The sequence below is a fragment of the Monodon monoceros genome, unplaced genomic scaffold (genome assembly GCF_005190385.1).
Source record: "Monodon monoceros isolate NGI ecotype Baffin Bay Population unplaced genomic scaffold, NGI_Narwhal_1 Super_Scaffold_2, whole genome shotgun sequence".
Lineage (NCBI taxonomy): Eukaryota > Metazoa > Chordata > Mammalia > Artiodactyla > Monodontidae > Monodon > Monodon monoceros.
The window spans coordinates 1,714,684-1,741,339 of NW_021703776.1; the positions used below are offsets into that span (position 1 = coordinate 1,714,684).

At 37.5% G+C, this 26,656-nt stretch overlaps 1 protein-coding gene across 1 annotated transcript in view; it reads left to right on the top strand.

The window, feature by feature from the left end:
- Nucleotides 1-26,656, top strand: part of SPATA48 (spermatogenesis associated 48) — a 58,665-nt gene that overhangs the window by 19,943 nt on the left and 12,066 nt on the right. Inside the window, exons 5-9 of the mRNA XM_029233968.1 lie at nucleotides 6,245-6,321; nucleotides 8,677-8,815; nucleotides 9,648-9,715; nucleotides 22,425-22,466; nucleotides 23,732-23,839. Coding sequence (XP_029089801.1) covers nucleotides 6,245-6,321; nucleotides 8,677-8,815; nucleotides 9,648-9,715; nucleotides 22,425-22,466; nucleotides 23,732-23,839 — 434 coding nt within the window. The remainder of the gene's footprint in view (nucleotides 1-6,244; nucleotides 6,322-8,676; nucleotides 8,816-9,647; nucleotides 9,716-22,424; nucleotides 22,467-23,731; nucleotides 23,840-26,656) is intronic.

Consider the following 26,656-nt stretch of genomic DNA (forward strand, 5'->3'; position numbering starts at 1 on the left):
CATCCAAAATAAGCAAAACTCAATTAAAAATTGATTTTTATGCAAAGGAGAAGAAAAATATTACCCATAGCCAGGAGCAAAAGTAAGTCAGTAATGCCAGACACGGAAGTGACAGACATGAAGAAACAAGCAGACAGGGATATGTTCAAGCAGCTATTACAAATGTGTTCCCTACATTCAGGATGTAGAGGAGACCACACTATGATGATGTGGAAAATGGGCCATACAAACAAGACTCAGAAGGACTTCTAGAGAAAAACACCATGTCTAAAATGAAAGATAAATGGATAGCTTCAAGAACAGATTAGACACTGCAGAATAAAAGGTCAGTGAAATTAAAGACATAGCAGTAGAAACTCGAACATGAAATACAGAGAGAAAATTAACAAATAAAGCATCAGTCAGCTGTGGTACAGTGTCGAGCAGTCTAACATACATGTAGTTGGAATTCCAGGGTAAAAAGGAAAGTGGGAAAAAAATATTTTGGGAAATAATGGCCCAAATTTTTCCTAACTGAAGAAAATTATGAATCTTCACATCCCAAAAATTCAGCAAATGCCAAGCTGAGTAAAGATAAATAAAACCATGCACATCAACCACATTGTGGAAAAACAGTGATAAAGAGAAAATCCTAAAATAGTTAGAGAAAAAAAATTATGTACAGAGGAACACATGTAAAAATGACAGTAGGTTTCTTGTCAGAATCTGTGCAAGCCAGAATAAAATGAAAACACATTTTAAATTTTTAGAAAATCAACTATGAATACTTTAACCAGAAATAACACATTTCAAAAATAAAGTCAAAACACACAAGGACATTTTCAGAAAAACCAAGCTGAGAAAATTCATTGCTAGCAGACATAAAAGAAGTTCTTTAGATAGAAAAAACTAAAGTATATGGAAATTTGAATTTCCACAATGAAATGGATTTGAGATCAACAGAAATGGTAAATATGTGGGTAAAAATAAAATACTATGTTTTGTTTTTAAGTTAAAGTATACTGACTGTTAAAGAAACAACCATTACAGGGCTTCCCTGGTGGCGCAGTGGTTAAGAGTCTGCCTGCCAATGCAGGGGACACGGGTTTGTGCCCCGGTCCGGGAAGATCCCACATGCCGCAAAGCGGCTGGGCCCATGAGCCATGGCCGCTGAGCCTGCGCGACTGGAGCCTGGGCATCCAGAGCCTGTGCATCCGGAGCCTGTGCTCCACAATGGGAGAGGCCACAACAGTGAGAGGCCTGCGTACAGCAAAAAAAAAAAAAGAAAAGAAAAAGAAAAGAAAAGAAAGAAACAACCATTACAAGTAGTTAGAGGTTATAGCATATGTAGGAGTAAACTGTATAACAGTAACCCAGGGAATGTCAGGATGAAATGTCAGGGGATATGCTGTTGTAATTTTTACACCATTTGTGAAATGGTGTAATATACTGTAAACCCTAGAATTAAAGACGTGTATTGTAAATCCTAGAGTGACCATGATAAAAGAAAGAAAGAGAGAGAGACACACAGAAAGGAAGGAAGGAAGGAAAGAGAGAAAGAAAGAAAGCTAATAGGCAGAGATAAAATTAAATTGTAAAGAGGAAAAAAATTACCTTAACTAATCCAAACAAAGTAATGCAAAAGGAAAAGGAGGTGAAGCAAATAGTAAATAAAGCTAGATTTTAAAGCTAGATTTAAACCAAATTATGTCAATTGTTATATTGACTCTAACTATATATAATTAAATTTAAAGTCAGCAATTTTTATGTTGGATTAAAAAAATTAATACCCAACTATATTCTGGCTACAAGAAAACCATGTTAAATAAAAATAGATAAAAGTTTAAGATGCACAAAAAAGAGTTAAAGAAAACAGAAATATCTGTAATAATATCAAACGAAGTAGATTTCAGAACAAGAAATTTTACCAGATAGATATTCCATGATGATAAAGAAGGTCAATTTATAAAATGACCTAATAACACAACTCAAATACATGAAGCAAAAAGTGATGGAACTGAAACGCAGATCCACAATCACTATCAGAGATTTAAACACTCCATTCTTAGTAACTGATATAAAAGGTAGACAGAAAAAGAAAGTGAAGATAAAGAAGATATAAAAAGAAGATATAAAAAAACATTATTGACTGACTTGACCTACTTGGTATAGTCCACACAACAATAGCAGAATAGGAATTCTTGTCAATTCACACAGAGGGTTCACCAAGGTAAATTGTATTCTGGGACATAAAATAAATCAATAAATTAAGAGAATTGAAATTGTACACAGAATATGCTCTGATTGCAAATGAATTAAGGTAGAAATCAGTAATGAAAGGTATCAGGTAAAGACTGAAGATGCACACACATGTTTAGGGTCTAGCAATATAGCACGTGGTTACTAAAGTTAAGTCATGATAAAGTTAAGTCTACCCCAGAAATGTAAAATTTGCTTAACTTTAGGAAATCGGTAAACATAACTAACTGTATCACAGTAGAAAAGTCATATACTCATCTAAACATAGGCAAAAAAAGAAAAAAGTTTGATGAAAAGAACTGAAAATTATCCTCAAATTAAAAATAGATATCTATGAAAAGGTAAATCAAACAATATTTGAACTCTACACATTGGAGTTCCTAGCCAGCCAAATCAAAGAAATATAAAAATAGTATACAACTTAGAAAGTGTTAAACAAATCTATTATTCTTGATAATATGATTACGCATGTTAAAAATCCAATTAAATCTGCAGTTAACTTACTGAAATTAAAAAATGAGTGTAATAAGTTTTCTAGAAATAAATATTATTATAAAATCATTAATTGTATTCTAAATATCAGTGAGAAGCAGAACATTTTTTAAAAGTTTAAGCTATCATTTAAAATTGCATCAAAATTATTAATTATTGAGTAATAAATCTAACAAAACATATTCAAGAACCCTGTGGCAAAACTAGTACGTGTATTGAGAGAAATTTTAAAATACCCAAATAGATAGAGAAATATACTATTATCTGGATTGGAAGGCTCAACATTTAAAGTTTTTTTAGACCTTTCTAAGTTGATTTACAGTTTCAATGTAATTTCAATCAATATCCTATCTGTGTATTTGTGGAAATTGAAAATTTCTTTATAAAATGGATGCAGAAACCAAAGAATCAGAAATAACCAAGACTATTCTTAGGAAGAAGGGAAAAATCAATACTCATTTGTAATAAAAACTCTCAACAAATTACATTTATGAGGGGACTTCCTCAACCTGATATTTAAGGCATCTGTGATGAACTAAGGCTAAAGTAATGATGAAAGACAATTTTCTTTCTCTAAAATCAGGAACAAGACAAAAATGCCTGCTCTTACCACTTTTATTTTCCATCCAATGGAGGTAATGGCTATTGCAGCAGGGTAAGGAAGAGAGGTAGAAGTCATAAATATTGGAAAGGAAGAAACAAATCTATCTTTACATAGAGATGACCTAATATTTATAAAAATCCTCAGGAATCTTCAAAACAACTACTAAAAGTAATAGCTGAATTTATTAAAGGCATAAGTTTATTGTTAATATACAAAAACCAATTGTATTTGTGCATATCAGAAGGCAACAATTGGAAAATGGAATTTCAAAAGATTCTGTTTACAATAGGGCCAAAATCAACATAGAATTTAGTGAAACACATGCACATTTTCTTCACTGACAACTAGAGTACATTGATGAATGAAATCAATTAAAGAAGACCTAAATAAATGGAAAGCAAACCAGGTTTATGGACTGAAAGACTTATTATTGTTAATATGTTAATGCTTCCCCAGTTGATCTATAGATACTTTCAATGCAAACTCCATCAAAATCTTAAGAGACACTTTCGAAGAAATTGGCAAGCTGATTGTAAAATCAATATAAAACGGAAACCTAAAATAACTAAATCAATTTTGAATAAGAAGAATAAACTTGGAAGATTTATGCCACCTGATTTCAAGTCTTACTATAAAGTTACAATAATCAGTACCAAAGGGAAAATGATAGATACAGATTAACGGAACATAAAAGAGAGTCCAGAAGTGGAGCCACCTAATATATTGCCATTTGATTTTTTTAATGTGCCAAGGCATTTTAGTGAAGAAAGGGAAGTCTTAATATATTACTAAAACAACTGGATATCCTATGGGGAAAAAAATCAAGTTTTACTATATTAACATATACAAAAAATTAACCTTAAAATGGATAATAGGCCTCAATATAAAATTAAGATTGTAAAATTTTTTTAATATTTAGATTTTCAAAATGCATTGTTAAGAAAATGAAACAGCAAGCTACACAATGGGAAAATATTCACAATCACATATATGACAAAGGATTTGTATCTATAATGTATAAAAACCTCTTAAAATCAGTCAATAACAAGACGAACAACCCAAGTGAAAAATGAACAAAAGATCTGAACAGACACTTCACAAAAAAAATAAGAATGGCTAAAAAATACATGAAAAGATGTTCAACATGCTGAGTCATTAGTGAAAAACAGTATATCCCCACAATGGCTAAAATTTAAAAGGCTGAAATTCCAGGTATTGACAAGGATCCAGAACACTGGAACTCTCACACACTGCTGGTGGGATTGTGAAACATTACAGATACTTTGGAAACTCTTTAACACTGTTTAGAAGTTAAACACACACCTATCAAGTGTCCCAGCCATTCTAGTCCTAGATATTTACCCAAGACAAATTTAAATGTATGTCCACACAATGACTTGAACATAAATATTCAAAGCAGCTTTATTCATAATTGCCAAAATGTGGAAACAAATTTTCACATGCATGTGAAAGTATGAACAAATTGTGGCATAGTCATACAATGGAATAGTATTCAGCAATAAAAATCTACTGATACATGCAACAACATGAATGAATCTCAAAATCATTATACTGAATGAAAGTAGCCAGAAACAAAATATTACATACCAACTGATTCTATTTAAATAAACCTCTAAAAATGCAAACCAATATAGAGTGACAAAAAGCAGATCATTTGTTGCCCTGGCCTGGGAACAGAGGGAGATATGGATGCAAAGGGGCATGAGAAATACTTCTGCAAAATATAAATGCTCTGGATCTTGTCTGTTGTGTTTTCATGGGTATACACAGCTATAATATCTCATCAAATTGTATGCATTTATCGAATTTAGTTCATTGCAGTATATTATACCTCAATACAGTTTATTTTTTAATAAAGGATATGATAAACTTTATGCCAGTCAATCTGACAACTTAGCTAAGATGAGAAAATTCCTTTTAAACACGACAAAACTGACATAATAAAGTCTGAGGAGCCCTATACTTATTAAATAGTTTAATTGATTATCAAAACACTTTCTACAGAAAAAACTCCAGGGCTAGGTAGTTTTACTAATGAGCAAGATCAGATATTTAAGGAAGAAATATTATCATTTTACCCAAATAATATATTTGAGGACAAAAGAAGCCTGTCACCAAAATATAAAAAGATGTTACAACAAAAATTAGTCTGATATGAACAGACAAAAAAATCCTTAGCAAAATTTTACTAAATTGAATTTGGTAATATATAAAAAGGATGATACATCACAACTAAGTGGGGATTATTCCAGGATTGCAAGATTTGTTTAGTATTCAAAAATCAGTGACTGTAATTTACTATATATGTTCTCAAACCACCATAGAGTTAAATTAAAAATAAATAGCTATAAGATGTCTAGGAAAACATCAAATATTTTTAAATTAAACACCACAATTCTAAATAATCCATGGGTCAAAGAAGAAATCACAGGAGAAATTAGAAAATGTTTTAAACTGAATGATAAATTTGAAAATGAAACATATCAAATTTTGTATAAAGGAGTTAAAACTCTGCTAAGAAGAAAAAAAATAGTCTTTGGGTATATATTAGAAAACAAGAAAGGTCTAAAATTAATTACATACATTTCAATCTTAAAAAAATTATTAAGCCAAAAATCAGAAATGAGTAGAATAACATATATTTGTAAGTTTTAATTTAATTAGTAGGAGTATACACACACACACACACACACACACGCACACACACACACAATGTAAATTTCCAAGACAATAGAAGAAAGTAGGAAAGCATTAAATCTGGTGGATCCAAGACGTGCTTTGAAAGAAGAAAAATGCAGAATGAGAGAAAAAGAAAGCATGGTGAATATAAAACATTAGCAATTTTCATTTACATCTAATCTTTTTAAACTTATTATTCACCCCTTCTAGGATGATGGAGAACCACTTTTACAATCAAACAAGAAATATAATGCAAAAGACTCATTTTACAAGTCCTCTACACAAAAGTAAGCATTTTTCCCGAGTAGAATTTGATTTAAAAATGTATTTCTTTTTTCTTTAATAACACATCTCCTTTGTGTCCACAATATCCTGGATCCTGTGAGGAATTCAAAGACTATCGGACACAATTCTTTACTTACTTACATTGATTGCTAAAATAAACAGTTAAAGGAAGAAAACCTATATTTAATAGAAAAATAAAACCAAAACAGAAAGGAAAGGCTCAGAGAGAGAGGACGAGATAAGGATGTCCAGCATCATAGAAAATGAGAGCAGAGAAGTTTGAAGAACTTTTTTACTCAGTTGAAAATCATATAAAGTATCTGTTATGTGTCCATGCCCTAGGCTGTGAGATTCACCAGTGAATAAAAGACTCCTCCAATGAGCACTCACTCTAAAGGGAGACGGACAATAAGCCACAAACGTAATAAATAAATAGATCATATCTTAGAAGGTGATGAGTCAATGAAAAAATAGCAGAGAAAAAATAGAAGAGGATAAGGATATTAAGAGTGTCCTGTGTGGAGTAACAGGCTTCCAGAATAACTAGGAGGTCTGGGTAGGCCTCCTTGAGCGATGAGATTTGAACAGGAACTTGGAAGTGAGTGATGTGCAGATATCTGGATTGACTACTTCCCAGTCAAAGGGAACGTAGAGCAAAAGCCCTGTGTCAGAAGTGTGATTGAGGTGTCAAGGAAGAGCAAAGGCCAGGAGTCTACAGTGCAGTAAGAGAGGGGTAGCAAAACAAGAGGTCAGGGAGTACCCAGGAACCAGATCTTGCTGGGCACTTGCAGAGACTGTAAACAGCAGGGTGTTAGCAGTGAAGTGGCCAGATCAGACTTGTGTATCAAAGTAGTCATGGTGTCTGCTGGGTTCAAAGTGGACCGGGTGAGGGGAGAAGCTGGGAGACCAGGCAGAAGGTTGCTGCTGTCATCTAGGTCAGAGATAATGGCGTTTTGGAGGAGCGTGGTAGGAAGTTGTAACAGTTGCTGGCCTCTGGATACATTTTGAGAGCAGAGTCAACACAGTTTCCAGACTGGAGATTGTGAGTCTGAAAGAAAGAGGCATGGAGAATGATTCCAAGGTTTAGGGCTCTGCAGCTGGATGGACTGAAGCCATCACTTATCAAGATGAAGGCCGGTGGAGCAGGTTTGGAGGGAAAGATCAGAGGTCAGTTTTAGATGTGCTGAATATAAAGATGCTCATTAGACATCCATGTGGATGCGTCAAGTAGGCAACGGGGTCTGTGGGTCTGCAGTCTGGGGGAGAGGTCTGGGCTGGAGGAGCAAGTCTGGGTGTCATGGCTTATGGGCAGTGATGTCAAGCCCCAGCAATGGATGAGCCAGAGGAGAACAGAGCTTGAGTCCTGGCATCTGTACATCAAGAAAGAGGAGAAAAAAGGGGGGTGGTGGTGCCAGCACAAGGGACTGAGAGGAGGGAACCAATGGGGGATTGGGGGGAGGAAATGCAGAGACCTAGTGCTTGGGTGGCAAACTAAGAAAGTGCTTTAGGGGGCAGGGGGGTGAACATCATGTGAATGTTACTGACTCCTCAGTGGCAGGTAATCAAGATCAGAGGTCTAACTTCGACCATCAAGGGCTGAGTGACCTTAAGCAAACAAATTCAGTTTTCTAAGCCATAGCTTATTTATTTGTAAATTAATGTTCTTCTTGCCCTGCTGCAAAGCTCAAATGAATTTTTTTTTGGTAAAGTGTAAGATGTATATATGTGTATGCATTCGTTTTCTATTGCTGTGTAACAGATTACCACAATATGGCAGCCTTACATCATGCCCATGTAGTAGCTCACGTTTGCATGAGACAGAAGTGCTGGCAAGTGCCCGCTGAGTTCAATGCTCAGGGTTTCTCAGGCTGGAATCAAGTCAGCAGCGGCTGAGTCCCAGTCTCCCAGGATCATTCGGATTGTTGGCAGAATTCAGCTCAGCACAGCTCTAGGACTCACAGGATTTGTTTAAGGATGACTGAAGTGTGTCTGCTGCTGTTTTCTTGCTTCTTTTTAGGGGTCACCTGTTTAGGTCAGAACCACTTAGGATAATCTGCCTTTTATTTTATTTTTTTGATTAACTCAAATTCAACTGATTAGGGACCTTAATTATCTATGCACAATCCCTTTTTGCCATATAAAGTTGCCATATAAACTATCATAGGCGTGATACCCTACCATATACATTTGCTCTGCCCACACTTGAGGGGAGGTGACTACATACAGTATGTACGCCAGGGGCAGGAATCTTGGGGGGCAATTTAGAATTCTTCCTACCACAGAATATGCTATTGTTAAGAACTATGCCAACTGAATATGTATTTTTCATAAAATGTCATTATTTAATAATTTCATAGGGCTTATGAAATGGTTCCTTGGGACAAGATGCTACCACCAAGACTTGATCCAGAAGAAACAACAGTGGAAAAAGCTGCTGACCCTATCTCACAGTGTTTTACACTGAAAAGATATGAAGGATTGCCAGCAATAACTCAGGTCAGTGATCACCTCTCATAATGAAGTTTTTTAATACATCAAAGTACACAAAACTAAAAAGGAAATCAATTATATTGAAATACAGTTCTAAACATGGACTCCTAAGAGGTTTGCGAACTACATGTTAAGAAGCCCACAGTATCTTGAAAAACTTCAGCTTTTACAGAGAAAAATGATAATTAGAGAGGAAAAATACAGTTTTAATATAAAATCTCAGCACAGGATTTGTGCACAGAAATTAAAACCAATTAAAGGACCAAAAATGTGTCTGGATTCCTATAACTATTTTTAAGGATCTCTCAACTCCTTTAAAATCTTTTTGTACCTTGTGAAAATTTATTACATATTGTTTAGTGTTGAATTATACTTGTATCCAAAGTCCTTCCTGGCGAGATGATGGTCTAAGATGACGGCTCTGGGTGGGGGAGACTAGCCTGGGGCTGTGGAGCATGGGCTAAGGGGGAGCCAAGAAAGCACAGTCTTGGGATGAAAATCCAAACCAGACCTTTCACAAGGGCTTCAGCCCAAAGGAGGTGGCTAACGAGGCAGATTCCAGCTGTGAGAAAACAAACTGACCCTGAGGGTCTGCGAGCAGAGCAGAGACCAGGAGTGGCTCTGGAGCAACCCCCGGAGTGACTAAGGGTGCTCGGGGAGTGCTTTCCATTGGGTGACTGGGGCTCTTGCCTGTGATACGAGAGGACTGAAGCTTGTATACTAGAAATTACAGTAACTTAGAACATATATACTAGAGATTACAGTAACTGGAACTTAAATACTGGAAATTACACTAACTTGGTTAAATACTTGTCATTCATTTTGATGGTGATTTTAGATGGTTGGTGGACTATGGGACAGATTTCAAACAAGATCTTTCTTGGCACCAGTCAAACCAGTCAATTTGTAAGTTTTATCTCCTAATGTTCTCATCAGTAGACCTTTTGCCATCACATATTTATCATAAGACTCAGAGGCTCTAGCCCATGGGTGAGGGGCATGTTCTCCGGAGAGCATCCCAGAGGCCCTCAGACTTCGTCCCTGTGGCTGGAAAGAGAACACAAATCCCAGTTCAGTCACTCAGTGTTGCCAGCTTTCTCTTGTTTTCTCTTAACCCTTCTTAAAATTTAGACTACCAAATATACCACAACCATTTAAAAATAAAGAGTGTTTTATATGTCACTTGATATGAAGAATTATAATGTTGTAAAATGCATGGACTTCAAGGGATTATGAATTATTTTCTATCAACTTTTGTATCATATAGTTATTTTGAGTTCTATTAATGCTAGAAACAATGAGTTATTACTAATCTTTCCACATAGGTAATTTTGTGCATTTAGTCTAAAAAGTTTGGTGTTTCTGTCTTTGAAAATGTCACTATTTTGTCTCTTTTTTCTTCTTTTGACCCACAATACAGCCATCATCTCTGTTTTTATTTTTTAAATTTATCTTTGAATAATTCCTACATAAAAATGTAAAATAAAAATATGATGTAATCTGCGTGTCTACTTCCCAACTATAAAAACAAACCATTACTAACACCACAGACGCCCCTACTTAGGAAAGCACATGTGCCTTCCTAAGGGATCACCATTATTCCAGCTGTGAAGTTTCACATTTTCATGCAACCTTAAAACATATGTGTTATTCTTAACCCAGATGTGGAATTGTGCTCCATGTTTACAAGTGGTAAATAAGTGTTCCATGTTTATAAGTGGTATCAAACGTATATTCATACAACTTAACATTTTTGTTCAGTACTGTGTTTGTGAGACTCATGCTGGCATCTCTAGGTGTTCATTTTCTCTGACACACAGTCTTCCATTGAATCGTTATACCACAATTTATTCATCCATTCTCATAACTTAATTTTTTGTCTTATTTCTGTTGGAGTTGGAAACAGTATCACCATACCTTTATAAAGTATAAAGCTATTTCTGGGTTTTATATAGACATCCTTACATGTACAGTTGCTACATCAAGAGGTGTAAACTTCTTTATGTTCTAAATATTGCTACGTTATTCTCCAAATGAGTTTTACCAATGGACCAACCATCAGCAATGCTTGAATTCCCACTACTGCACTTGGAATTTTCAAATTAGAAAAATTCTAAGTTTAGAAGCAGGAAATTGTACTTCATTATAATTTTAACATTTACCTGGTTACTAATAACCATTTTTTTTGTAAGTTGTAACTTACTGCATGTTCACATGTATAACTTACTTGTTCATATATTTTGTCTTTTACTGATTGATTATACAAATTTTTAAGTCTATTATTCTAGATTAAAATCCTTTATTGGTAATATGCATATCTCCTTCTAGGCTGTGACTTTTCTATTTTATAGTGCCCTTTGCTGAGCTGAAGTTCAAAATTTTAATATAACTGAATTCATCAATATTTACCTCCATACCTTGTTATATTTGTGGAATTTTTAATAGATCTTTCCCTATCCAGAAGTAAAAAAGATATTATCCTTCATTTACTTTTTTTCCTAAACATAATTAGAGTTTTGCTTTTCATATTTATCTTTTTAAAACATTTGAAGTCAATTCTCACTTATGATCTGAGCCAGGGACCCATTTCTCAGCATGACTCGGCAGTTCTGTCCCAGTTTAGTGAGTAGACTGCTGAGCAGACTAATGAGTGATTTGTAGCCTGCAACCCATTAGTGGAGAGTCACAACCAGCATTTTGTGAAAATTAAATAGAATAGAAAACATAAGAATGAATCACATGGAACTTTAAACAGATATGTGTATTTTGCAACAAATACTGTGGCCGGTTATGAAGAATAGTGTGAGACAGACAGATAATGCATAAGAAGAATGCATGCGTCCACAGTGAGATACTCCCATCTTTTGTTCCCTGGAGTTTCATATGATGTTCTGGTTTGATGATGGTCAATTTGATCATCACCTCAATGGGAGGGATTTTAATCTTGTACATTTAATTTTATATTTACCTAATCCATCATTAATTGCAAAGCAAAGTATGGGAGATTTTAGGCCTTAGTCAACAAAATTAATAAGTTATTAATAAATTTAAGTTATGGAAAAATAATATCAAAGGTGACATTTTCCAAATCTTTAACAATTGTATGTAGCACTTCAATAAAACCAGCATAAATTGCCCTTTAAAGTAGGATTTTTTTGGAGGACCTTCAAGATGGCAGAGGAGTAAGACTTCCTCCCCACAAATACATCAAAAATATATCTACATGTGGAACAACTCCTACAGAACACCTATTGAATGCTGGCAGAAGACCTCAGACCTCCCAAAAGGCAAGAAACTCCCCACATACCTTTTTTCTTTTGCCCTACCACGTACCTGGATAGGACAAAAGAAAAAGGAAATAACAGAGACAAAAGAATAGGGATGGGACCCGCACCACTGGGAGGGAGCTGTGAAGGAGGAAAAGCTTCCACACACTAGGAAACCCCTTCACTGGTGGAGAGAGAGGGTGGGCAGCAGGGGGAAGCTTTGGAGCCATGGAGGAGAGCGCAGCAACAGGGGTGCGGAGGGCAAAGTGGAGAGACTCCTGCACAGAGGATCGGTGCTGACCAGCACTCACCAGCCTGAGAGGCTTGTCTGCTTACCCGCCGGGGCAGGTGGGGGCTGGGAGCTGAGGCTCGAGCTTCAGAAGTCAGACCCCGGGGAGAGGACTGGGTTTGGCTGCGTGAACACAGCCTGAAGGGGGCTAGTGCACCACAGCTAGCCAGGAGGAAGTCTGGGGAAAAGTCTGGAACTGCCTAAGAGTCAAGAGACAATTTTTTCAGGGTGCATGAGGAGAGGGGATTCAGAACACCACCTAAATGAGCTCCAGAGACAGGCACAAACCACGGCTATCAGTGCAGACACCAGAGACAGGCATGAAACGCTAAGACCGCTGCTACAGCCACCAAGAAGCCTGTGTGCAAGCACAGGTCACTATCCACATCTCCCCTCCCGGGAGCCTGTGCAGCCCACCACTGCCAGGGTCCCATAATCCAGGGACAATTTCCCCCGACGAACACACGGCATGCCTCAGGCTGTTGCAACGTCACGCTGGCCTCTGCCACCGCAGGCTTGCCCTGCATTACGTACCCATCCCTCCCCCTGGCCTGAGTGAGCCAGAGCTCTCTAATCAGCGGCTCCTTTAACCCCGCCCTGTCTGGGCAAAGAAAAGATGCCAGAGGGCAACCTACATGCAGAGGAGGGGCCAAATCCAAAGCTGAACCCCAAGAGCTGTGCAAACAAAGAAGGGAAAAGGAAATCTCTCCCAGCAGCCTCAGGAGCAGCGGATTAAATCTCCACAGTCGACTTGAAGTATGCTGCATCTGTGGAATACCTGAACAGACAATGAATCATCCCAAAATTGAGGGTGGTAGACTTTGGGAGTGACTGTAGACTTGGGGTTTGCTGTCTGCGACTCTTTTCTTTCTGACTTTTATGTTTATCTCAGTATAGTTCTTAGCGCTTGTTATCATTGGTGGATTTGTTTATTGGTTTGATTGCTCTATTTGTTTTTTTAATTATCTTTTTAATATTTTTTTATTTTAAATATTTTATTATTTTTTCTTTCTCTCTTTTTTTTCTCCATTTTCTTCTGAGCTGTGTGGCTGACAGGGTCTTGGTGATCTGGCTGGCTATCAGGCCTGAGCCTCTGAGGTCGGAGAGCCGAGTTCAGGACATTGGACCACCAGAGACCTCCCGGCCCCATGTAATATCAATCAGTGAGAGCTCTCACAGAGATCTCCATCTCAATGCTAAGAACAGCTCCACTCAATCACCAGCAAGCTCCAGTGCTGGACACCCCATGCCAAACAAGTAGCAAGATAGGAACACAACCCCATCCATTAGCATAGAGGGTGCCTAAAATCATAATAAATTCACAGACACCCCAAAACACACTACTGAACACAGTTCTTCCCACCAGAAATACAAGATCCAGCCTCATCCACCAGAACACAGGCACCAGTCCCCTCCACCAGGAAGCCTACACAGCCCACTGAACCAACCTCACCCACTGGGGGTGGACACCAAAAACAATAGGAACTATGAACCTGAAGCCTGCAAAAAGGAGACCCCAACCACAGTAAGTTAAGCAAAATGAGAAGACAGAGAAATACACAGCAGATAAAGGAGCAAAGTAAAAACCCACAAGACCAAACAAATGAAGAGGAAATAGGCAGTCTACCTGAAAAAGAATTCAGAGTGATGATGGTAAAGATATTCCAAAATCCTGGAAATAGAATGGAGAAAATACAAGAAACGTTTAACAAGGACCTAGAAGAACCAAACAGCAAACAAATAATTATGAAAAACACAATAAATGAAATTAAAAATTCTCTAGAAGGAATCAATAGCAGAATAACTGAGGCAGAAGAACCGATAAGTGACCTGGAAGATAAAATGGTGGAAATAACTACCTCAGAGCAGAATAAAGAAAAAAGAATGAATATCATTGAAGACAGTCTCAGAGACCTCTGGGACAACATTAAACACACCAACATTCCAATTATAGGGTCCCAGAAGAACAATAGAAAAAGAAAGACACTGAGAAAATATTTGAAGGAATTGTAGTTGAAAGCTTCCCTAATATGGGAAAGGAAATAGTCTATCAAGTCCAGTAAGCACAGAGAGTCCCATACAGGATAAATCCAAAGAGAAACATGACAAAACACACATTAATCAAGCTATCAAAAATTAAATACACAGAAAAAATATTAAAAGCAGCAAGGGAAAAACAGCAAATAACATACAAGGGAATCACCATAAGGTTAACAGCTGATCTTTCAGCAGAAACTCTGCAAGCCAGAAGGGAGTGGCAGGACATACTTAAAGTGATGAGAGGGGAAAACTTACAACCAAGATTACTCTACCCAGCAAGGATCTCATTCAGATTTGACAGAGAAATTAAAACCTTTAAAGACAATTCTCTTTACCGTAAAGAGAATTCAGCACCACTAAACCAGATTTACAACAAAATCTAAGGGAACTTCTCTAGGCAGGAAACACAAGAGAAGGAAAAGACCTACAAAAACAAACCCAAAACAATCAAAAAAAATGGTAAAAGGAACATACATATCGATAATTATCTTAAATGTAAATGGATTAAATGCTCCAAATAAAAGACACAGACTGGCAGAATGGATACAAAAACAAGACCCATATATAAGCTGTCTACAAGAGACCCACTTCAGACCTAGGGACACATACAGACCGAAAGTGAGGGGATGGAAAAAGATATTCCATGCACATGGAAATCAAAAGAAATCTGGAGTAGCAATACTTATATCAGACAAAATAGACTTTAAAATAAAGACTATTACAAGAGACAAAGAAGGACACTACGTAATGATCAAGCGATAAATCCAAGAAGAAGATATAACAATTGTAAATATTTATGCACCCAACATAGGAGAACCTCAATACATAAGCCAAATGCTAACAGCTGTAAAAGGGGAAATCAACAGTAACACAATAATAGTAGGGGACTTTAACACCCTACTTTCACCAGTGGACAGATGGTCCAAAATGAAAATAAATAAGGAAACACAAGCTTTAAATGACACATTAAACAAGATGGACTTAATTGATATTTATAGGACATTCCATTCAAAATCAACAGAATACACTTTCTTCTCAAATGCTCATGGAACATTCTGAAGGATAGATCATATCTTGTGTCACAAATCAAGCCTTGGTAAATTTAAGAAAATTAAAATTTATCAAGTACCTTTTCTTACCACAACACTATGAGACTAGATATCAATTACAGGAAAAAACTGTAAAAAATACAAACACATGGGGAGCTAAACAATACGTACTAAATAAACAAGAGATCACTGAGGAAATGAAAGAGGAAATAAAAGAATACCTAAAAACAACTGACAATCAGAACACAGCAACCCAAAACCTATGGGATGCAGCAAAAGCAGCACTAAGAGGGAAGTTTATAGCAATACAATCCTCCCTCAAGAAACAAGAAACATCTCAAATAAACAACCTAACCTTACACCTAAAGCAATTAGAGAAAGAAAGAAAAAAAAAAAACCCAAAGTTAGCAGTAGGAAAGAAATCATAAAGATCGGATCAGAAAGATATGAAAAACAAATGAAGGAAACAATAGTAAAGATCAATAAAACTAAAAGTGGTTCTTTGAGAAGATAAACAAAATTGATAAACCATTAGCCAGACTTATCAAGAAAAAAGGGAGAAGACTCAAATCAATAGAATTAGAAATGAAAAAGGAGAAGTAACAACTGACACTGCAGAAGTACAGGGATCATGAGAGATTACTACAAGCAACTCTATGCCAATGAAATGGACAACCTGGAAGAAATGGACAAATTCTTAGAAAAACACAACATTCCAAGACTGAACCAGGAAGAAATACAAAATATGAACCGACCAATCACAAGCACTGTAATTGAGGCTGTGATTTAAAATCTTCCAACAAACAAAAGCCCAAGACCAGATGGCTTCACAGGCGAATTCTATCAAACATTTAGAGAAGAGCTAACACCTATCCTTCTCAAACTCCTCCCAAATATAGCAGAGGGAGGAAAACTCCCAAGCTCATTCTACGAGGCCACCATCACCCTGATACCAAAACCAGAAAAAGATGTCACAGAAAAAGAAAACTACAGGCCAGTAATACTGATGAACATAAATGCAAAAGTCCTCAACAAAATACTAGCAAACAGAATCCAACAGCACATTAAAAGGATCATACACCATGATCAAGTGGAGTTTATCCCAGGAATGCAAGGATTCTTCAATATACCCAAATCAGTCAACATGATACACCATATTAACAAATTGAAGGAGAAAAAACATATGATCATCTCAACAGATGCAGAAAAAACCTTGACAAAATTCAACACCCGGGTTTCCCTGGTGGTGCAGTGGTTGAGAGTCTGCCTGCCAATGCAGGGGACACGGGTTCATGCCACATGCCATGGAGCAGCTAGGCCTGTGAGCCATGGCCACTGAGCCTGCACGTCTGGAGCCTGTGCTCTGCAATGGGAGAGGCCACAGCAGTGAGAGGCCCATGTACCACAAAAAAAAAAAAAAAAATTTCAACACCCATTAATAATAAAACTCTCCAGAAAGTAGGCATAGAGGGAACTTACCTCAACATAATAAAGGCCATATATGACAAACCCACAGCCAACATTGCTCTCAATGGTGAACAATTGAAACCATTTCCACTAAGATCAGGAAAAAGACAAGGCTGTCCATTCTCACCTCTATTATCCAACTTAGTTTTGGAAGTTTTAGCCACAGCATCAGAGAAGAAAAAGAAATAAAAGGAATCCAAGTTGGAAAAGGAGAAGAAAACTGTCACTGTTTGCAGATAACATGTTACTATACATACAGAATCCTAAAGATGGTACCAGAAAACTACTAGAGCTAATCAATGAATTTGGTAAAGTTGTAGGATACAAAATTAATGCACAGAAATCTCTTGCATTCCTATACACTAATGATGAAAAATCTGAAAGAGAAATTAGGAAACACTCCTATTTACCATTGCAACAAAAAGAATAAAATACCTAGGAATAAACCTGCCTAAGGAGAAAAAAGACCTCTATGCAGAAAACTAGAAGACACTAAAGAAAGAAATTAAAGATGATGCAAACAGATGGAAAGATATAGCATGTCCTTGGATTGGAAGAATCAACATTGTGAACATGACTTTACTACCCAAAACAATCTATAGATTCAATGCAATCCCTATCAAACTACCAATGGCATTTTTCACAGAACTAGAACAAAAAAGTTCACAATTTGTATGGAAAGACAAAAGACTCTGAATAGCCAAAACAATCTTGAGAAAGAAAAACGAGCTGGAGGAATCAGGCTCCCTGACTTCAGACTATACTACAAAGCTACAGTAATCAAGACAGTATGATACTGGCACAAAAACAGAAATATAGATCAATGAAACAGGATAGAAAGCCCAGAGATAAACCCATGCACACATGGTCACCTTATCTTTGATAGAGGAGGCAAGAATATACAATGGAGAAAAGACAGCCTCTTCCATAAGTGGTGCTGGCAATACTGGACAGCTGTATGTAAAAGAACGAAATCAGAACACTCCCTAACACCATAAACAAAAATGAACTCAAAATGGATTAACAACCTTAATGTAAGGCCAGACACTATAAAACTCTTAGAAGAAAACATAGGCAGAACACTGTATGACATAAATCACAGCAAGATCCTTTTTGACTCACCTCCTAGAGTATGGAAAATTGAAACAAACAAATGGGACCTAATGACACTTAAAAGCTTTTGCACAGCAAAAGATACCATAAACAAGACAAAATGACACCCCTCAGAATGGGAGAAAATATTTGCAAATGAAGCAACTGACAAAGGATTAATCTCCAAAATATACAAGCAGCTCATGCAGCTCAATAACAAAAAAACAAAGAACCCAATCCAAAAATGGGCAGAAGACCTCAATAGACATTCCTACAAAGAAGACATACAGATTGCCAACAAACACATGAAAGAATGCTCAACATCACTAATCATTAGAGAAATGCAAATCAAAACTACAATGAGGTATCACCTCACACCGGTCAGAATGGCCATCATCAAAAAATCTGCATACAATAAATGCTCGAGAGGGTGTGGAGTAAAGGGAACCCTCTTGCACTGTTCCTGGGAATGTAAATTGACACAGCCACTCTGGAGAACAGTATGGAGATTCCTTAAAAAACTAAAAGTACAACTACCATACTACCCAGCAATCCCACTACTGGGCATATACCCTGAGAAAACCATAATTCAAAAAGAGTCATGTACCACAATGTTCATTGCAGCACTATTTACAGTAGTCAGGACATGGAAGCAACCTAAGTGTCCATCGACAGATGAATGGATAAAGAAGATGTGGCACATATATACAATGGAATATTACTCAGCCATAAAAAGAAACAAAATTGAGTTATTAGTTGTGAGGTGGATGGACCTAGAATCTCTCATACAGAGTGAAGTAAGTCAGAAACAGAAAAGCAAATACCATATGCTAACACATATATATGGAATCTTAAAAAAAAAAAAAAAAAAGGTTCTAAGGAACCTAGGAGCAGCAGATGTAGAGAATGGACTTGAGGACATGGGGAGGGGGAAGGGTATGCTGGGACGAAGTGAGACAGTAGCACTGACATATATACACTACCAAATGTAAAATAGATAGCTAGTGGGAAGCAGCTGGGAGCACAGGGAGGTCAGCTCGGTGCTTTGTGACCACCTAGAGGGGTGGGATAGGGAGGGTGGGAGGGAGGGAGACGCCAGAGGGAGGGGATATGGGGATATATGTATACGTATAGCTGATTCACTTTGTTATACAGCAGAAACTAACACAATATTGTAAAGCAATTATACTCCAATAAGGATGTTAAAAATAGAAGGATTTTTTTTAATATTTAGAATAAAAAAGTGTAGTGAAGTGGAACTACGCAAAATCATAATCAAGTTTAAATGCTGAATCTGGAATTGCAAGTAACGACAGCATTGAGGAAAACATTGAGTCGTGTCAGCAAACTGATTTTATTGAGCCATATTCCGAAAACAGTATTTAAAGTTTTGATAAAGATTATTTAAAAGATGTTTTAACCAAAGGTATAAAACACCCCAGTAAAAATAATAGATTCCAATGTATAAATTGAATGGTAATAATTTAAATCAAAGATTAAAACATCCAAAATATAAGTTCCTTCTAAACACAGCAAGCTGAAATAGTTGATAATCCCATTCAAATATCTTTTAAAAGAATAAAGATGTAAATTGCTGGTGCTAACTCTTAATATTACGTGAGTGCTAATAAAAAAACTTTATTAGGGAGTATTCCCTGGCAGTCCAGTGGTTAGGACTCGACCTAAGCACTGCCATGGTGGTTAGGTTAGGCCCTTTCACTGCCATGGGCCCAGGTTCAATCTCTGGTTGAGGAACTAAGATTCCACAAGCCACGTGTCACAGCCAAAAAAAAAAAAAAAAAAGAAAAAGAAAAACAGCTTTATTAGCATCTTTCTATTTACATGTCATGTGGTAAAATAGCAAATAGCTCACCCAGTTTCCATGCATCCATTGCATTTATTGTTTTAATGATGAATCATCTACTGAACTAAAAGCTGTAAGTCCTAGTCAGTTCTGCCACATCTCAGAACTCCTGAGGGATCCACTTACCTTGGAGCCTTCCTCTAGTAAATGCTGCTCCCATTAGCAAGAAAAACCTATATGTGAACGCTCATAACAGCTCTAATCATAATCTTCAAAACCTAGAAACAACCAAGATTGCTTTCAACAGGTGAATGGAAAACCATGTATTGGATAAAGATACTAGAGTAGAGCTACACAATGGAATACTGTTCAGCAATGAAAAAGATCAAACGCAACACACAACCATATGGATGAATCTAAAAAGCATTTTGCTCAATGAAAGCAGCGAGATCCAAAAGATCTCATACTGCATGATTCCTTTTTTTTTTTTTTTTTTTTTTTTTTGCGGTACGCGGGCCTCTCTCTGTTGCGGCCTCTCCCGTTGCGGAGCACAGGCTCCGGACGCGCAGGCTCAGCGGCCATGGCTCACAGGCCCAGCCGCTCCGCGGCATGTGGGATCTTCCCGGACCGGGGCACGAATCCGCGTCCTCTGCATCGGCAGGCGGACTCTCAACCATTGCGCCACCAGGGAAGCCCTGCATGATTCCTTTTATATGACATTCTAGAAAAAGCAAAACTACAAGGGTGGGAGTAGATCAGTGGCTACCAGGATTTGGGGGAGGGGGACAGCGTTGAAGACAAAGAGCCTGTAAACGAACATTAGGGTGACGGAACAGTTCTATATGGTTCTGTGGTGCTGGCCACATGGCTGTATTTCTCAAACCCATAGAACTGTGTGTACACCATGGAGAACAAACTGTACTGAATGCAAAGCAAAAAATAGAGAAAGAGAGAGAAATGTATACCAGGATGGTGGGAAAATCCAGGATGGAATTCAGAAGGTAACAAGTGAATCTGTACTACAAACAAATGACATAACTACATTTAAGTGGATGGGGGAAAACAGGAGTGATCCTAAATTTGGACCTTCATAAACTTGGAAACAGTATTTTGACACAGAACTGTAAGGCTAATGACAAAAAGAACTGTATGTAAGTACCATCTGTACTCTACTTGGTAAATGTGTTTCTCACCAAGAAACAGGTTGGCAATTCTAAACTTCTTACATGTATACTCCATGTAAGAACATGCAGTGTGACTTGTGCCTTTTGGTCACATTTTGTTACATGTGACGAAAAGTAAATCTTTGGCAGATGGTGAGAGGCAGGTCTCACGCTGTCAGAGAAGGCTGAGAATGAGCTCTGTGGTGCTGATTGGACTTGGGGGCATCCACGAACTCATGTTTACGTCGTGCTTCACACATTCTGTGTTTTTTACAAATGGAAGGTTTGTGGCAACCCTGCCTCGAGCAAGTTTATCGGGGCCGTTTTTCCAACAGCATTTGCTCACTTTGCATCTCTGTGTCACAGTTTGGTCATTCTCACAATATTTCAAACTTTTTCATCATTATTATATTTGTAATGGTGGTCTGTGATCAGTGATCTTTAATGTTACTAGTGCAACAAGATTTCTGCTTGCTGAAGACTTAGATTATGGTTAGCATTTTTTAGCAGTAAAGTATTTTTAAATTAAGGTATGGACATTTTTAGACATAATGCCATTGTACACTTAATAGACTACAGTGTTTAGTATAAACATAATTTTTATATGCACTGGGAAATCAAAAAATTTGTGTTACTCGCTTTACTGTGGTATTCACTTTTATTGCCGTGATCTGGAACCGAACCCATAATATCTCTGAGGTATCCCTTTATATATATATACATATGTGCAGAAAGTAAATACAGAAATATATGTAGATATATGGATACACACAGGTTCAAATACACCCAGATATTCCTAGCTCTGTCCGCTGGGAGGGCCTAGAAGCAGGCACACACAAGCAGCCAGAAGCATGTCGAGCTCCAAAATGTTGGTTTAAAATGCCACTCTCCAATAAAAGACATTGTGAGATCCTTGGAAAAATGGCTGATTCTAGGGTTGGAGCAGGGAAAGTACACAATAAACCCAAGCTCCCCTAAGCGCCCTAAGTAACTGCAATCTTGTGTACGTCACTGAACTCCTTTGGGCCACAGTCGCTTCCTCTCCACCATGGAGAGTTACACTAAATGGTCAGTAAGAGCCAGTCAAATGTGGACCTTCTGTGTGTCTAAGAAAATGAGAGGTCAGCTTTGCCAAATATGACATGTCTAACCATTGAGGACAAAAACAGCAAAGAAAAACCCAGGAGAAGAGGCTTTGGAGCTAAATCGTAAGAGTCAACAAGGACTTATGTGTCCTTGGCTGTTTGGAGTCAATTTGTTCTGTGCTTGATTTTCAGCACTTAAAAACTACATCTTTAAATCTTTTCTGCTTAAAATTACCAACTTTTGGAAGCCCATTCCTATGGGATATCTCTGAAGACTTTTTTTAATAAGAGAAATACTGTAATCGTGTGATGTTTATTAATGTCGATAACTCAGTTGCCCATGTTTTCTCTTTTCCTAAGTGTGAGTCCAAGTTCCAGAAGCAAATACATTCCTCTCTATACGTAAGTAATGTTTCTTAATGTTTTAAAAATTACTGGATTTACATCTAAATTGTAGTTGCTTTCAGCTCACTCGTGTTTGTAATTCACTTTTTGAAACAGCTTACGCTTTCTAACAGATTTCTAATGTTTTCCTAGCATGCTGCCTGTCAGAAATTTCATCAAAAATGCGTTAAAGATTTTAATAAGAGAAAGAAAGGGGGAGCAGTATCTTTGGTGTTCCCAAATTGGTTATTTTATGAAATAAAATACCTTGGACGCTACTAATATTGGGTGTTGTCAACAAGAAAGACTTTTACACTTGATGTGGAAGCTACAATGTGCTCGCCAAAGCTAAGGGCAGGAAATGCGATCTCTTGCTTTTCTATTTAAATTTGGCTCTCCGTGGGTGGCACAGATGTGCGTCACCGCCCTTTGGGGTCTTCTCTGCTTTATATCGGAGAAAAAACTTGTGCTTTAGTCAGCTTGGGCTGCTGTCACAACATAGCACAGACTGGGTGGCTTGTAAACAACGGACGTTTATTTCCCACAGTTCTGGAGGCTGGAAGGTAGGGACGGCCAAGGGGTCACAGACTTGTGTCCACGTATGGTTCAGAGGCAAGGAGCTCGTGGTGTCCCTTTTATAAGAACACTAATGACCCAAGTACCTCCCACCTCCTGACACCGTCACCTTTGGATGTTAGGAATTCAACGTATGAATTTTGGGGGGACATAAACATTCAGATCACATTACCTTGAAAAAAAGTAAATCCAAGAAAACAGAGGAAATCTGGGCCTTTCATCTCTACCCTCCCCCCTCATTACTCCAGCCTCTCCTACCCCACAGTAGAATTGACTCACCTTCCTACCAGTGGCCCCAGAAGTGCCTGCAGGACACCCTCTCACTGCCGTGGACTAATTGGACCTCCTCGCAGGCCCCGAAGGCACATCGCCAGTTGTCCACAATCCCAGGCACCTGCCCCGTGTCTGTCCCCACAGGAGGCCCCTCAGCTATGGAGACACCCATCTCTGCCTTGCCCCGGCTGCCTCCAAGCTCCAGGGAGGAGTTGGCTCAGGGCTGCAGAAGCAGCTCCTTCATTGCTCAAAAACACAAACCAGCTGTTGCTCTCAGTCTAAAAAAGAGAAAGGCTCCTTACTTTATTTTTTTTAAGGCAAATTGTTCCATCACCGTGGTTAATGTTTTGCATTTTGATCTATTTTGGCAAGATTTCCTTTGCAAGTTAGGATATGTTCACCTATTTTTTCTATGTTTCTTTTCATCCTAACAGTGGTTGCGTGCATTCTACAAATGCTGATGACGTTGACGACCCCCGTGGAGACATCACATCTCTCGCCAAGCCTCGCAGCTCTGAAATTCTTTATACGAGCTCAAGTTGGTGAGTTCCACTTATGATTATTCCCCTCACTTTATTATTCAGGAGGAAACATGGTCATGGGCTTTGCAATGAATGGAGCAATTAAAAAACGGCCCTGGATAAACAACAAGGTCCTACTGTACAGCACAGGGAACTATATTCAATCTCCCAGGATAAACCATAATGGAAAAGGATCTGAAAAAGAATGTATATGTGTATAACTGAGTCACTTTGCTGTACAGCAGAAATTAACACAACATTGTAAATCAACTCGACTTCAATAAAATTTAAAAAAAAACAGCCTGGTGCTGCTCACAGCTTAAGAGGAAAGATACCTGAAAGATACCTGAAAGAAAGGTACCTGAAAGGACTGTAGTTTCTCACAAAGGAGGTTATAGTTTTGAGCACTGACTAACCTGGGTGCCTACATATATATGCAATATATCTTTACACGCTATGTTTTATGAATATATTATATATATATAATATGTACAAAAAGTATGTATATATTCACTTTCACCAGTGGAACTACTGAGCCTCAGAAATTACTTCCCTAGGATTCACCGGATATACTACAGGAAGCTGACATTCTGTGTCTTTTTTTTTTTTTTTTAAATTTTTACTGGAGTATAATTGATTTGCAATGTTGTTAGTTTCAGGTGTACAGCAAAGTGAATCAGTTATGCATGCACATATATCCACTCTTTTTTAGATTCCTTTCCCATATAGGTCATTACAGAGTATTGAATAGAGTTCCCTGTGCTATACAGCAGGTTCTTATTAGTTATCTATTTTATGTATAGTAGTGTGTATGCATCAATCCCAGTCTCCCAAGTTATCCCTACCCCCCTTACCCCCTGGTAACCATAAGTTTGTTTTCTATGTCTGTGGGTCTATTTCTGTTTTGTAAATAAGTTAATTTCTACCCTTTTTTTGGATTCCACATATAAGTGATATATGTGGTATTTGTCTTTCTCTGTCTGACTTACTTCACTTAGTATGATAATATCTAGGTCCATCCATGTTGCTGAAAAGGGCATTATTTCATTCCTTTTTATGGTTGAGTAATATTCCGTGGTATATACGTACCACATCTTCTTCATTACGCCACTGAGCTGCTACACATCATGGCTGTTACCCCATCAGTTTCTGTGGTGACTGAAAACCTTGCAGGAGGTATCCTGCAAGCCTATAGTGTGAATCACGACAGCATTTTAAATGTTAGCTGCTTTCTATTTTTTTTAAACATCAGTTGTGTCCATGAGACGAAATAGCTAAATTTCACATTGGCTGTCCTTCAGACCTATTCTACACCCTATAATAATTTTGAATTTTCCAGTGTTATGTATTCTGAGTCTAATTCTTTTGACTAGTTGGCCAAACTAAAATATGTTTCAAAACTAAATTTGGTTTTAAAATATATTTCTTTAACTTATTGCATTGAAGAATTAAATGAGTTGATCTATTTCAACCAAAAACAAAAAAGAAAGAAAAAAGAGGAGAGAATACATAAAATATTCCATGTACTGTGACAAAGACTTGGCCCTCACGTAGCTTGCAAACCTGCAGGGCCGGTGAGCTCTGCTCACCAACAATGATAATATAGAGCAGCGTGGAGTGAGTCTCCTGAGCAGTGAGCTTAGTGCTTTTGATCTCAGTTGTACAGAGAGGTCACTTTCACCCACGAGACTTGAAGGCTGTGATGTTTTAGCTGAGTCCTGAGGAAGGGTTCGTTGGTTATGATTCTTCCATAATTTCTGCAAGGAAATTATTGCTATTAAACGTGGCAATTCTAAAAAATTTTCAAGAAAGAATATGAGGATAAACCCAACTGAAAATATCCTACTGGCATAAAATTTTATTTCTCCTTTGAAATGTACATCTGAATTTTGGAATGTTTTATGTAACATTCTTGCTAAAGAATAAAATGTATTCTTCTGGGTCATTCTTCAAGGATAGTAAAGAGCAGTCTGGCAGCATTTTAAAAATTTGATGTAGAACATACCATTTAACTTAAGTAAATTTGGGAGCATGCCATTCTACCTCATCTTGCTGTTAATTAGTGTTTTTAAGGAAAGGAAATTGAATGGATTATGTAAAAGAATTGGACATTAACTGTACTTCCCCAAATTGGCCACTAGAGGGCCTCCGAGGTTGCAAAGTTTCTTCTTTGGATGAGGTTTCATTTTTTAACAGAATCTTAACCTTTTAACACAAAGAAAGGTTTTCCATTTTTATTATGAAGTATTGATACAAAATGTATAGTGTCATATGTAACATATAAAGCAAAATAACAAGGAAATGCCTGTGCATCCCGGGCCTAGCTAAGGACATAGTACTGTATCTTTTAAGCCACCTGTATATTCCTCCCAACCTCATCTCCTTGGTCTCCTTCCCCAACCCAGAAGTCATCACATCAGACTTTGTGCTTATCCTTTGCTTGCTTTGCTTGATAGTTTGGCTACATATACTTGAATCTCTAAACAAAATGTTATGTCCTTTCCACAGTACCACACTGAGCAAAGTATAGAAGAATGCATACAACATGACATCATTTGCATAAGGTCCAAAACCCAGAAACACGTCAACTTACTTTGTGCCCAGTAGAGTACCATCCTATTCAAAAGCAAATATGACTCTTCCTTTGTTTCCTCATCTTAAACTTTCTTAAAGGGAAGTACGTTTATGAGATCATCTTTAAGGTTCTCATAACCTGTGACAATTAGGACAGGAGCTGTACTTGCCCCGACTCCTTCAGTGGAAGCCGCATTGCAGACAGAGTCAAGGCTACTGCCTCTTGGGTGCAGGTGGTTGGAATCACCAATTTCCCCAAAGGGT